This window comes from Cherax quadricarinatus, chromosome 9 (genome assembly GCF_038502225.1).
Source record: "Cherax quadricarinatus isolate ZL_2023a chromosome 9, ASM3850222v1, whole genome shotgun sequence".
NCBI lineage: Eukaryota > Metazoa > Arthropoda > Malacostraca > Decapoda > Parastacidae > Cherax > Cherax quadricarinatus.
Window position 1 is genome coordinate 61,593,039 of NC_091300.1, and position 13,611 is coordinate 61,606,649.

Below are 13,611 nucleotides of genomic sequence, written 5' to 3' on the forward strand. Positions count from 1 at the left end.
GTGTAAATATCGCTATTGGGTTAAGTGTATTCTAACCTAACCTGTGATCTGGCAAAATCACTAATCCGGTATCCTACAGGTCCTGATGATGCCAGATTAGTGATGGCCAACCTGTACCTCTAATATAATTAAAACTATGAATTCTTATTCTCAAATAATTATAATAATTTAGTTTTAAGGGTACCAGAAATACCCTATATAACAAGGAAAGCTATATAAAGTAGTTATATATGTAGTAGATCCCCAAGCACATGTACCATAGGTAAGGAGAGATCAGAGAGCAGTACAAGGTAAGTAGTGGTGTCTGAGGTACACAGTAATGTATCACTGAGAGGTTGCTTACTATTTTGGAGACTTTTCTGTCATGTGTTGGACGTAAGTATTAAATATAAAGTTGCAGTCAAGGTGTAAACCAAAGAATTTACCCTGTGTGTGTCTTGCAGTGATCATCATGTGTACTTGCAGTGATCATGTGTACTTGCAGTGATCATCATGTGTACTTGCAGTGATCATCATGTGTACTTGCAGTGATCATCATGTGTACTTGCAGTGATCATCATGTGTACTTGCAGTGATCATCATGTGTACTTGCAGTGATCATCATGTGTACTTGCATACTTCAAACTTTTTTCCAAACATCATATAATATGAGGGAAGCAAAGTAACTTACCATATAAGAGGAGGAAGCATAATAACTTACCATATGTGAGGGAAGCATAACTTACCATATAAGAGGGGAAACATAGTAACTTACCATATATGAGGGGAAGCATAATAACTTACCACATAAGAGGGGAAACATAGTAACTTACCATATAAGAGGGGAAGCATAATAACTTACCATATGTGAGGGAAGCATAACTTACCATATAAGAGGGGAAGCAAAGTAACTTACCATATAAGAGGAGGAAGCATAATAACTTACCATATGTGAGGGAAGCATAACTTACCATATAAGAGGGGAAGCATAGTAACTTACCATGTAAGAGAGGAAGCATAATAACTTACCATATAAGAGGGGAAGCATAGTAACTTGTCATATATAGTATGAGAGGAAACATAGTAACCACATAAGAGGGGAAACATATTAACTTACCATATAAGAGTGGAAGCATAATAACTTACCACATAAGAGGGGAAACATATTAACTTACCATATAAGAGGGGAAGCATAATAACTTACCACATAAGAGGGGAAACATATTAACTTACCATATAAGAGTGGAAGCATAATAACTTACCATATAAGAGGGGAAGCATAGTAACTTACCATATAAGAGAGGAAGCATAATAACTTACCACATAAGAGGGGAAACATAGTAACTTACCATATATGAGGGGAAGCATAATAACTTACCATATAAGAGTGGAAAAATAGTAACTTACCATATAAGAGGGGAAGCATAGTAATTTACCATATAAGAGGGGAAGCATAGTAACTTACCACATAAGAGGGGAAGCATAGTAACTTACCATATAAGAGGGGAAGCACAGTAACTTACCACATAAGAGGTGAAGCATAGTAACTTACCACATAAGAGGGGAAGCATAGTAATTTACCATATAAGAGGGGAAGCATAGTAACTTACCATATAAGAGGGGAAGCATAATAATTTACCATATAAGAGGGGAAGCATAGTAACTTACCACATAAGAGGGGAAGCATAATAATTTACCACATAAGAGGGGAAGCATAATAACTTACCACATAAGAGGGGAAGCATAGTAACTTACCACATAAGAGGGGAAGCATAGTAACTTACCATATAAGAGGGGAAACATAGTAACTTACCATATATGAGGGGAAGCATAGTAACTTACCACATAAGAGGGGAAGCATAATAACTTACCACATAAGAGGGGAAGCATAATAATTTACCACATAAGAGGGGAAGCATAATAACTTACCACATAAGAGGGGAAGCATAATAATTTACCACATAAGAGGGGAAACATAGTAACTTACCATGTACGAGGGGAAGCGTAATAACTTGCGGTGTTTGCCAGCACGTAGCTCTGGGTCATCTAGCATGTTAGGCATGTACTGCATGGTTGGTGCTGTATAAACACTGGGAACACACCGCCAGTCCTCACCCACATCATAAGCACCACCTGTTGTAACAACAAAACATTTCAATATTCATTCTAATTTTCAATACTCAAACTTTTGAAAGCTTCTAAATCTAAATTTAAGTACAAAAAATTTATGGAAGCTACTAAAATTACTGAAGAATCTTATGTTAAGTGTATTGAAATTCTTTAAGAGAGTTACAAAGAACTCTTTAAGGTTACAAACAATATTTTAAGGTTACAAAGAATTCTTTAAGAAGGTTACAAAGAATTCTTTAAGAAGGTTACAAACAATATTTTAAGGTTACAAAGAATTCTTTAAGAAGGTTACAAACAATATTTTAAGAAGGTTACAAACAATATTTTAAGAAGGTTACAAACAATAATTTAAGAAGGTTACAAACAATATTTTAAGAAGGTTACAAACAATAATTTAAGAAGGTTACAAACAATATTTTAAGGTTACAAACAATATTTTAAGAAGCTTACAAACAATATTTTAAGAAGGTTACAAACAATATTTTAAGAAGCTTACAAACAATATTTTAAGAAGGTTACAAACAATATTTTAAGAAGGTTACAAACAATATTTTAAGAAGGTTACAAAGAATTCTTTAAGAAGGTTACAAACAATATTTTAAGAAGGTTACAAACAATATTTTAAGAAGGTTACAAAGAATTCTTTAATAATGTTGCAATTACTTTTAAGAAGTTACAAAGAGTTTTGTAAGGTTACAAAGAATTCGTTAAGGTTACAAAGAATTCGTTAAGGTTACAAAGAATTCGTTAAGGTTACAAAGAATTCGTTAAGGTTACAAAGAATTCGTTAAGGTTACAAAGAATTCGTTAAGGTTACAAAGAATTCGTTAAGGTTACAAAGAATTTGTTAAGGTTACAAAGAATTCGTTAAGGTTACAAAGAATTTGTTAAGGCTACAAAGAATTCGTTAATGTTACAAAGAATTCGTTAAGGTTACAAAGAATTCGTTAAGGTTACAAAGAATTCGTTAAGGTTACAAAGAATTCGTTAAGGTTACAAAGAATTCGTTAAGGTTACAAAGAATTCATTAAGGTTACAAAGAATTTGTTAAGGTTACAAAGAATTTGTTAAGGTTACAAAGAATCTGTTAAGGTTACAAAGAATCTGTTAAGGTTACAAAGAATTTGCTAAGGTTACAAAGAATCTGTTAAGGTTACAAAGAATTTGTTAAGGTTACAAAGAATCTGTTAAGGTTACAAAGAATTTTTAAGTTTACAAAGAATTACTTTACCTTTGCAATTTGTAATGTGGAAAATTTGGTACATTTCACTACATAAAAGTTTGATAACAATAATACTGAAGGAGAGTAAATTACTGGAGAATAAACCATTTATAAACCAGTGTAAGAGAACACTAAGAACATGTAGCAGTGTTCTATGGGGTGCACAACAGTGTTCTATGGGGTGCACAACAGTGTTCTCTGGGGTGCACAAGTGTTCTCTGGGGTGCACAACAGTGTTCTCTGGGGTGCACAACAGTGTTCTCTGGGGTGTACAACAGTGTTCAAGTGTGCTCTAGGGTGTACAACAGTGTACAAGTGTTCTCTGGGGTGCACAACAGTGTTCTCTGGGGTGCACAACAGTGTTCTCTGGGGTGTACAACAGTGTTCTCTGGGGTGTACAACAGTGTTCTCTGGGGTGCACAACAGTGTTCTCTGGGGTGTACAACAGTGTTCTCTGGGGTGCACAACAGTGTTCTCTGGGGTGCACAACAGTGTTCTCTGGGGTGCACAACAGTGTTCTCTGGGGTGTACAACAGTGTTCTCTGGGGTGTACAACAGTGTTCAAGTGTTCTCTGGGGTGTACAACAGTGTTCTCTGGGGTGCACAACAGTGTTCTCTGGGGTGCACAACAGTGTTCTATGGGGTGCACAACAGTGTTCTCTGGGGTGCACAACAGTGTTCTCTGGGGTGCACAACAGTGTTCTATGGGGTGCACAACAGTGTTCTCTGGGGTGCACAACAGTGTTCTCTGGGGTGCACAACAGTGTTCTCTGGGGTGCACAACAGTGTTCTATGGGGTGCACAACAGTGTTCTCTGGGGTGCACAACAGTGTTCTCTGGGGTGCACAACAGTGTTCTCTGGGGTGCACAACAGTGTTCTCTGGGGTGTACAACAGTGTTCAAGTGTTCTCTGGGGTGTACAACAGTGTTCTCTGGGGTGCACAACAGTGTTCTCTGGGGTGCACAACAGTGTTCTCTGGGGTGCACAACAGTGTTCTCTGGGGTGCACAACAGTGTTCTCTGGGGTGCACAACAGTGTTCTCTGGGGTGTACAACAGTGTTCAAGTGTTCTCTGGGGTGTACAACAGTGTTCTCTGGGGTGCACAACAGTGTTCTCTGGGGGTGCACAACAGTGTTCTCTGGGGGTGCACAACAGTGTTCTCTGGGGTGCACAACAGTGTTCTCTGGGGGTGCACAACAGTGTTCTCTGGGGGTGCACAACAGTGTTCTCTGGGGGTGCACAACAGTGTTCTCTGGGGTGCACAACAGTGTTCTCTGGGGTGCACAACAGTGTTCTCTGGGGGTGCACAACAGTGTTCTCTGGGGTGTACAACAGTGTTCTCTGGGGTGCACAACAGTGTTCTCTGGGGGTGCACAACAGTGTTCTCTGGGGGTGCACAACAGTGTTCTCTGGGGTGCACAACAGTGTTCTCTGGGGTGTACAACAGTGTTCAAGTGTTCTCTGGGGTGTACAACAGTGTTCTCTGGGGTACACAACAGTGTTCTCTGGGGTGCACAACAGTGTTCTCTGGGGTGCACAACAGTGTTCTATGGGTTGCACAACAGTGTTCTCTGGGGTGCACAACAGTGTTCTCTGGGGTGCACAACAGTGTTCTCTGGGGTGTACAACAGTGTTCAAGTGTTCTCTGGGGTGTACAACAGTGTTCTCTGGGGTGCACAACAGTGTTCTCTGGGGTGCACAACAGTGTTCAAGTGTGCTCTAGGGTGTACAACAGTGTACAACTGTGCTCTGGGGTGTACAACAGTGTTCAAGTGTTCTCTGGGGTGTACAACAGTGTTCTCTGGGGTGCACAACAGTGTTCTCTGGGGTGCACAACAGTGTTCTCTGGGGTGTACAACAGTGTTCAAGTGTTCTCTGGGGTGTACAACAGTGTTCTCTGGGGTGCACAACAGTGTTCTCTGGGGTGCACAAGTGTTCTCTGGGGTGCACAACAGTGTTCTCTGGGGTGCACAACAGTGTTCTCTGGGGTGCACAACAGTGTTCAAGTGTGCTCTAGGGTGTACAACAGTGTACAACTGTGCTCTGGGGTGTACAACAGTGTTCAAGTGTTCTCTGGGGTGTACAACAGTGTTCTCTGGGGTGCACAACAGTGTTCTCTGGGGTGCACAACAGTGTTCTCTGGGGTGTACAACAGTGTTCAAGTGTTCTCTGGGGTGCACAACAGTGTTCTCTGGGGTGCACAACAGTGTTCAAGTGTTCTCTGGGGTGTACAACAGTGTTCTCTGGGGTGCACAACAGTGTTCTCTGGGGTGTACAACAGTGTTCAAGTGTTCTCTGGGGTGTACAACAGTGTTCTCTGGGGTGCACAAGTGTTCTCTGGGGTGCACAAGTGTTCTCTGGGGTGCACAACAGTGTTCAAGTGTTCTCTGGGGTGTACAACAGTGTTCTCTGGGGTGCACAACAGTGTTCTCTGGGGTGCACAACAGTGTTCTCTGGGGTGCACAACAGTGTTCTCTGGGGTGTACAACAGTGTTCAAGTGTTCTCTGGGGTGTACAACAGTGTTCTCTGGGGTGCACAACAGTGTTCTCTGGGGTGTACAACAGTGTTCAAGTGTTCTCTGGGGTGCACAACAGTGTTCTCTGGGGTGCACAACAGTGTTCTCTGGGGTGCACAACAGTGTTCTCTGGGGTGCACAACAGTGTTCTCTGGGGTGTACAACAGTGTTCTCTGGGGTGCACAACAAGTGTTCTCTGGGGTGTACAACAGTGTTCTCTGGGGTGTACAACAGTGTTCAAGTGTTCTCTGGGGTGTACAACAGTGTTCTCTGGGGTGCACAACAGTGTTCTCTGGGGTGCACAACAGTGTTCTCTGGGGTGCACAAGTGTTCTCTGGGGTGTACAACAGTGTTCTCTGGGGTGTACAACAGTGTTCTCTGGGGTGTACAACAGTGTTCTCTGGGGTGCACAACAGTGTTCTCTGGGGTGCACAACAGTGTTCTCTGGGGTGCACAACAGTGTTCAAGTGTTCTCTGGGGTGCACAACAGTGTTCTCTGGGGTGCACAACAGTGTTCTCTGGGGTGCACAACAGTGTTCTCTGGGGTGTACAACAGTGTTCAAGTGTTCTCTGGGGTGCACAACAGTGTTCTCTGGGGTGCACAACAGTGTTCTCTGGGGTGCACAACAGTGTTCTCTGGGGTGCACAACAGTGTTCTCTGGGGTGTACAACAGTGTTCAAGTGTTCTCTGGGGTGTACAACAGTGTTCAAGTGTGCTCTAGGGTGTACAACAGTGTACAACTGTGCTCTGGGGTGTATAACAGTGTACAAGTGTGCTCTGGGGTGTACAACAGTGTACAAGTGTGCTCTGGGGTGTATAACAGTGTACAAGTGTGCTCTAGGGTGTACAACAGTGTTCAAGTGTGCTCTGGGGTGTACAACAGTGTACAACTGTGCTTTGTGGTGTACAACAGTGTACAAGTGTGCTCTGGGGTGTACAACAGTGTACAACTGTGCTCTGGGGTGTACAACAGTGTACAAGTGTGCTCTAGGGTGTACAACAGTGTTCAAGTGTGCTCTGGGGTGTACAACAGTGTACAAGTGTGCTCTGGGGTGTATAACAGTGTACAAGTTTGCTCTAGGGTGTACAACAGTGTACAACTGTGCTTTGTGGTGTACAACAGTGTACAAGTGTGCTCTAGGGTGTACAACAGTGTACAACTGTGCTCTAGGGTGTATAACAGTGTACAAGTGTGCTCTAGGGTGTACAACAGTGTTCAAGTGTGCTCTGGGGTGTACAACAGTGTACAACTGTGCTCTGTGGCATACAACAGTGTACAAGTGTGCTCTGGGGTGTACAACGGTGTACAAGTGTGCTCTAGGGTGTACAACAGTGTACAACTGTGCTCTGGGGTGTATAACAGTGTACAAGTGTGCTCTAGGGTGTACAACAGTGTTCAAGTGTGCTCTGGGGTGTACAACAGTGTACAACTGTGCTCTGTGGCATACAACAGTGTACAAGTGTGCTCTGGGGTGTACAACAGTGTACAACTGTGCTCTGGGGTGTACAACAGTGTACAAGTGTGCTCTAGGGTGTACAACAGTGTTCAAGTGTGCTCTGGGGTGTACAACAGTGTACAACTGTGCTCTGTGGCATACAACAGTGTACAAGTGTGCTCTGGGGTGTACAACAGTGTACAAGTGTGCTCTAGGGTGTACAACAGTGTTCAAGTGTGCTCTGGGGTGTACAACAGTGTACAACTGTGCTTTGTGGTGTACAACAATGTACAACTGTGCCCTCGGGTGTCCTACAGTGTACAAGTGTGCTCTGGGGTGTACAACAGTGTACAAGTGTGCTCTGGTGTGTACAACAATGTACAAGTGTGCTCTGGGGTGTACAACAGTGTACAAGTGTGCTCTGGGGTGTACAACAGTGTACAACTGTGCCCTCAGGTGTACAACAGTGTACAAGTGTGCTCTGGGGTGTACAATGGTGTACAAGTATGCTCTCAGGTGTACAAGTGTCCAGGTGTGTTCTGGAGTGTACAACAATGTCCAGGTGTGTTCTGAGGTATACAGTGTACATGTGTGCTATGGGTTGTACAACACTGTACAAATGTGCTCTTGGGTGTACAATAGTGTACATGTGTGCTCTGGGGTGTACAATAGTATGTAAGTGTGCTCTGGGGTGTACAACAGTGTATATGTGTGCTCTGGGGTGTACAAATATGCTCTGGGTTTACAACAATGTACATGTGTGCTCTGGGGTGTACAACAATATACAAGTGTGCTCTGGTGTGTACAACAGTGTACAAGTGTGCTCTGGGGTATACAACAGTGTGCAAGTGTACTCTGGGGTGTACAACAGTGTACAAGTATGCTCTGGGGCCTACAACAGTGTACAAGTGTGCTCTGAGGTGTACAGCAGTATACAAATGTGCTAAGGTGTACAGTGCACAAGTGTGCTCTGAGGTGTACAGTATGCTCTGGGGTGTATAACAGTGTATAAGTGTGTTCTGCGGTGTACAAGTGTGCTGAGATGTACAAGTGTGCTGAGATGTACAAGTGTGCTCTGAGGTTTACAAGTGTGCTCTGCGGTTTATAACAGTGCACAAATGTGCTCTGAGGTTTACAACAGTGTACAAGTGTGTTCTGGGGTGCACAACAATATACAAGTGTGCCCTGGACTGCACAACAGTGTACAAGTGTGCTCTGGGGTCCACAACAATGTACAAGTGTGCCCTGGACTGCACAACAGTGTACAAGTGTGCTCTGGGGTGCACAACAATGTACAAGTGTGCCCTGGACTGCACAACAGTGTACAAGTGTGCTCTGGGGTCCACAACAATGTACAAGTGTGCCCTGGACTGCACAACAGTGTACAAGTGTGCCCTGGACTGCACAACAGTGTACAAGTGTGCCCTGGACTGCACAACAGTGTACAAGTGTGCTCTGGGGTGCACAACAGTGTACAAGTGTGCTCTGGGATACACAACAGTGTACAAGTGTGCTCTGGGGTCCACAACAGTGTACAAGTGTGCTCTGGGGTCCACAACAGTGTACAAGTGTGCTCTGGGGTGCACAACAGTGTACAAGTGTGCTCTGGGGTGCACAACAGTGTACAAGTGTGCTCTGGGGTCCACAACAGTGTACAAGTGTGCTCTGGGGTCCACAACAGTGTACAAGTGTGCTCTGGGGTCCACAACAGTGTACAAGTGTGCCCTGGACTGCACAACAGTGTACAAGTGTGCCCTGGACTGCACAACAGTGTACAAGTGTGCTCTGGGGTGCACAACAGTGTACAAGTGTGCTCTGGGGTGCACAACAGTGTACAAGTGTGCTCTGGGGTCCACAACAGTGTACAAGTGTGCCCTGGACTGCACAACAATGTACAAGTGTGCCCTGGACTGCACAACAGTGTACAAGTGTGCTCTGGGGTGCACAACAGTGTACAAGTGTGCTCTGTTGTTAGGCAGTGTACAAGCAGAGAAACACTTCACTAGAGACTGTAATGTGTATGATAATGTGTCTATGTGTAAACACAATATTACTAAGTGTACACGTGTACACCAAGGTGTAGTGGCAGTACATGTCATGATCGTGTACACATTCCTGACAAACACACAAGTGTACTATGATACAGGAGGCATACAATGAAGAATACAGTATTGTAGTCCACAAAAAGTATTTTTCAAAAATATAAAAATACAACACTGTAGTATACATAATGTACAGTAGAACCCCCATATCCGTGGTTTCAGTTATCCATGGTCTACCATGGCCTGAAAATATTAAATAAAAAATCCCAGAGACAAACGAATCATGTGTTCAAAATTGTGCACCATTCTGAGTAACATGATGAACCTTCCTGTTTGGTCATGCTCAGTACATGACTCACTTTGTCTTCTGTACCCACGCTGACCCACTTTACTCACTTCCAGTTAGCCTCTAGTGTTCTCACTGTCACATTATCGCAGTGCTGTTGTGAAAATAACTCTAAATTTTGCTAAATAATGGCTACAAAGCACAAGAGTAGTGATGGTGGTAGTTCTTCAAAACCTAAGAGAAGCTGTGAAGTTTTTCCCATTAGTGATAATTCTCCACTTGATACAACAACAACAAAATCATGTGCTGAGGTTGCTAATATGTACGGCAAGAATTAATCTTCCATTCGTGAGGTGGCAAAGAACAAAATGCAAATTCGGTCTAGTTTTACTGTGGCACCTCAAACTGTTAAAGTTACATGTACAGTGTGTAATAACGTGTTAGTAAAGAAAGAAAACCATTAAGTTTGTGGGTTGAAAATATGAACAGGAAACACATGCCTACTGACGGTAATGTATTATGGCAAATGGCCTTAAGCCCTATTAAAAACTTTAAGAAAGAATCCTCTGAAGAGGACATCAAGCCATTTACAGCTAGGGATGATTGCACAGATTCAGGAATAGGCATAATTTGTAAAATATAAAAATTACTAGAGGCTGCATCTGCCAAAGAAGGTGTTGATCAAAGAGGAAGGCTACCATCCAAAACAAGTCTTCAACTGCAATGAAACTGGCTTGTTTAGGAAAAATATGCCCAATAGAATGTAGATTCACAAAAGTGCAAAATAGGCAAGGCACCAGTGTTAAAAGTCTTGAAGGACAGATTTACTCTGGTACTATGTGGCAACACTGCAGGGCATATGATCAAGGCAGGCATGGTGTACTGAGCCAAGAATCCTCATGCCACCCTTGAGAATAAAAACAAAAACTATCTGTCTGTGTTGTGGCAATACAATCAGAAAGCTTGAGTGACAGCCATGCTTTAGCCTGAATGGTTTCATCAATGCTTCATTCCTGAAGTTAAAAAATACTTGGAACTGGAAGGGTTGCCATTTAAAGCCTTATTAATAACAGACAATGCACTTGGCCATCCAACATCTATTGTCATAAAGAATGAAAATGTTAAGGTTGTGTTTTTTGCCACCAAACACAACTTCACTGCTTCAGCCTCTGGACCAGGGATCATCCAGTGTGTCAAGGCCACATACACCTGCCTCATATATTTGAGTGCATTTGAGCAGTTATTGATGCAGAGCCTAACCTAGAAATTATGAAATGATGGAAATCAATCACTATTGCCAATGCAATAACATTTATCAAAGTGGCAATGAATGAATTGAAACCAGAAACTGTAAATGCCTGTTGGAAGAACTTTTGGAGTGAAGTTTGTAAATTATTTTAAAGGCTTCCTGGCTATCAATAGAAAGATGAAGAAAATCATTCATGTAGAAAGACAAGTTGGCAGAGAGGCATTCATTAACATGATTGATGAAGTAGAAGAACATATCGAAGAATATCGAGAAGTGTTCACAAATGAGGAATTAGAAGACTTTGTCAAGTCATCAACAAAGGAAGAAGATGAGGAAGAAGAAATAAGGCAGAACCAACAATGTGGACATTGGAAAACTTTGTCAAAGTGTTTCAGATTGCACAGACTTTAAAGGAAAACATCATGGATTATGATCCTATGATGGAACACAGCATTAAACTCACCCGTATAATCACCGAAGAATTTACTTGATGAACTGAAAGGAAAGAATAACAACTTCCTATCATGCTGTTTTTCCAAAAGGTTATAAAACAAAAAATGTCGACTAGTGATGATCCCCAACCATCAACATCATAATGTCTTATTGCATGTAATTTATCAACTAAACTTTATCATAGGTATGTACAAGTACTACTCACTTAACATCCTACCTGTTTAATGACTGCTTGGACTTAGGTTCAGCTCTCCAACCAGTATGTAAACCTAAGTAATGTATACTAGAGCTGATTTCCTCTATTCTGTTTATTACAGTATACAGTACACTACTGTATAAACATTTAAAAATGTACTACAGCTATCATAAATGGTGTAATGGTGAAATTAAAACAATATCTAAAGATAACTGACACCCACCCACAGTATGCTCCTTGCTTAACACCCACAGTATGCTCCTTGCTTAACACCCACAGTATGCTCCTTGCTTAACACCCACAGTATGCTCCTTGCTTAACACCCACAGTATGCTCCTTGCTTAACACCCACAGTATGCTCCTTGCTTAACACCCACAGTATGCTCCTTGCTTAACACCCACAGTATGCTCCTTGCTTAACACCCACAGTATGCTCCTTGCTTAACACCCACAGTATGCTCCTTGCTTAACACCCACAGTATGCTCCTTGCTTAACACCCACAGTATGCTCCTTGCTTAACACCCACAGTATGCTCCTTGCTTAACACCCACAGTATGCTCCTTGCTTAACACCCACAGTATGCTCCTTGCTTAACACCCACAGTATGCTCCTTGCTTAACACCCACAGTATGCTCCTTGCTTAACACCCACAGTATGCTCCTTGCTTAACACCCACAGTATGCTCCTTGCTTAACACCCACAGTATGCTCCTTGCTTAACACCCACAGTATGCTCCTTGCTTAACACCCACAGTATGCTCCTTGCTTAACACCCACGGTATGCTCCTTGCTTAACACCCACGGTATGCTCCTTGCTTAACACCCACGGTATGCTCCTTGCTTAACACCCACAGTATGCTCCTTGCTTAACACCCACAGTATGCTCCTTGCTTAACACCCACGGTATGCTCCTTGCTTAACACCCACAGTATGCTCCTTGCTTAACACCCACAGTATGCTCCTTGCTTAACACCCACAGTATGCTCCTTGCTTAACACCCACAGTATGCTCCTTGCTTAACACCCACAGTATGCTCCTTGCTTAACACCCACGGTATGCTCCTTGCTTAACACCCACGGTATGCTCCTTGCTTAACACCCACGGTATGCTCCTTGCTTAACACCCACGGTATGCTCCTTGCTTAACACCCACGGTATGCTCCTTGCTTAACACCCACGGTATGCTCCTTGCTTAACACCCACGGTATGCTCCTTGCTTAACACCCACGGTATGCTCCTTGCTTAACACCCACGGTATGCTCCTTGCTTAACACCCACGGTATGCTCCTTGCTTAACACCCACGGTATGCTCCTTGCTTAACACCCACGGTATGCTCCTTGCTTAACACCCACGGTATGCTCCTTGCTTAACACCCACGATATGCTCCTTGCTTAACACCCACGGTATGCTCCTTGCTTAACACCCACGGTATGCTCCTTGCTTAACACCCACGGTATGCTCCTTGCTTAACACCCACGGTATGCTCCTTGCTTAACACCCACGGTATGCTCCTTGCTTAACACCCACGGTATGCTCCTTGCTTAACACCCACGGTATGCTCCTTGCTTAACACCCACAGTATGCTCCTTGCTTAACACCCACAGTATGCTCCTTGCTTAACACCCACAGTATGCTCCTTGCTTAACACCCACAGTATGCTCCTTGCTTAACACCCACAGTATGCTCCTTGCTTAACACCCACAGTATGCTCCTTGCTTAACACCCACAGTATGCTCCTTGCTTAACACCCACAGTATGCTCCTTGCTTAACACCCACAGTATGCTCCTTGCTTAACACCCACAGTATGCTCCTTGCTTAACACCCACAGTATGCTCCTTGCTTAACACCCACAGTATGCTCCTTGCTTAACACCCACAGTATGCTCCTTGCTTAACACCCACAGTATGCTCCTTGCTTAACACCCACAGTATGCTCCTTGCTTAACACCCACAGTATGCTCCTTGCTTAACACCCACAGTATGCTCCTTGCTTAACAACTAATTCACATACCAACCTACTCTTCAGTCGGAACTTGGTTGATAAGTGAGGAGCACCTGTACTTAGCCAAAAAACGACTTATATATAAGGTTTGCTACTAT

At 43.2% G+C, this 13,611-nt stretch overlaps 1 protein-coding gene across 2 annotated transcripts in view; it reads right to left on the minus strand.

Moving 5' to 3' along the window:
• The window catches only part of LOC128686047 (CDK5 and ABL1 enzyme substrate 2), a 145,521-nt gene that overhangs the window by 73,666 nt on the left and 58,244 nt on the right, over positions 1-13,611 (minus strand). For both annotated transcript variants that reach the window (XM_070083450.1, XM_070083449.1), the window contains one exon: positions 1,967-2,112. In XM_070083450.1, coding sequence (XP_069939551.1) covers positions 1,967-2,112 — 146 coding nt within the window. The remainder of the gene's footprint in view (positions 1-1,966; positions 2,113-13,611) is intronic.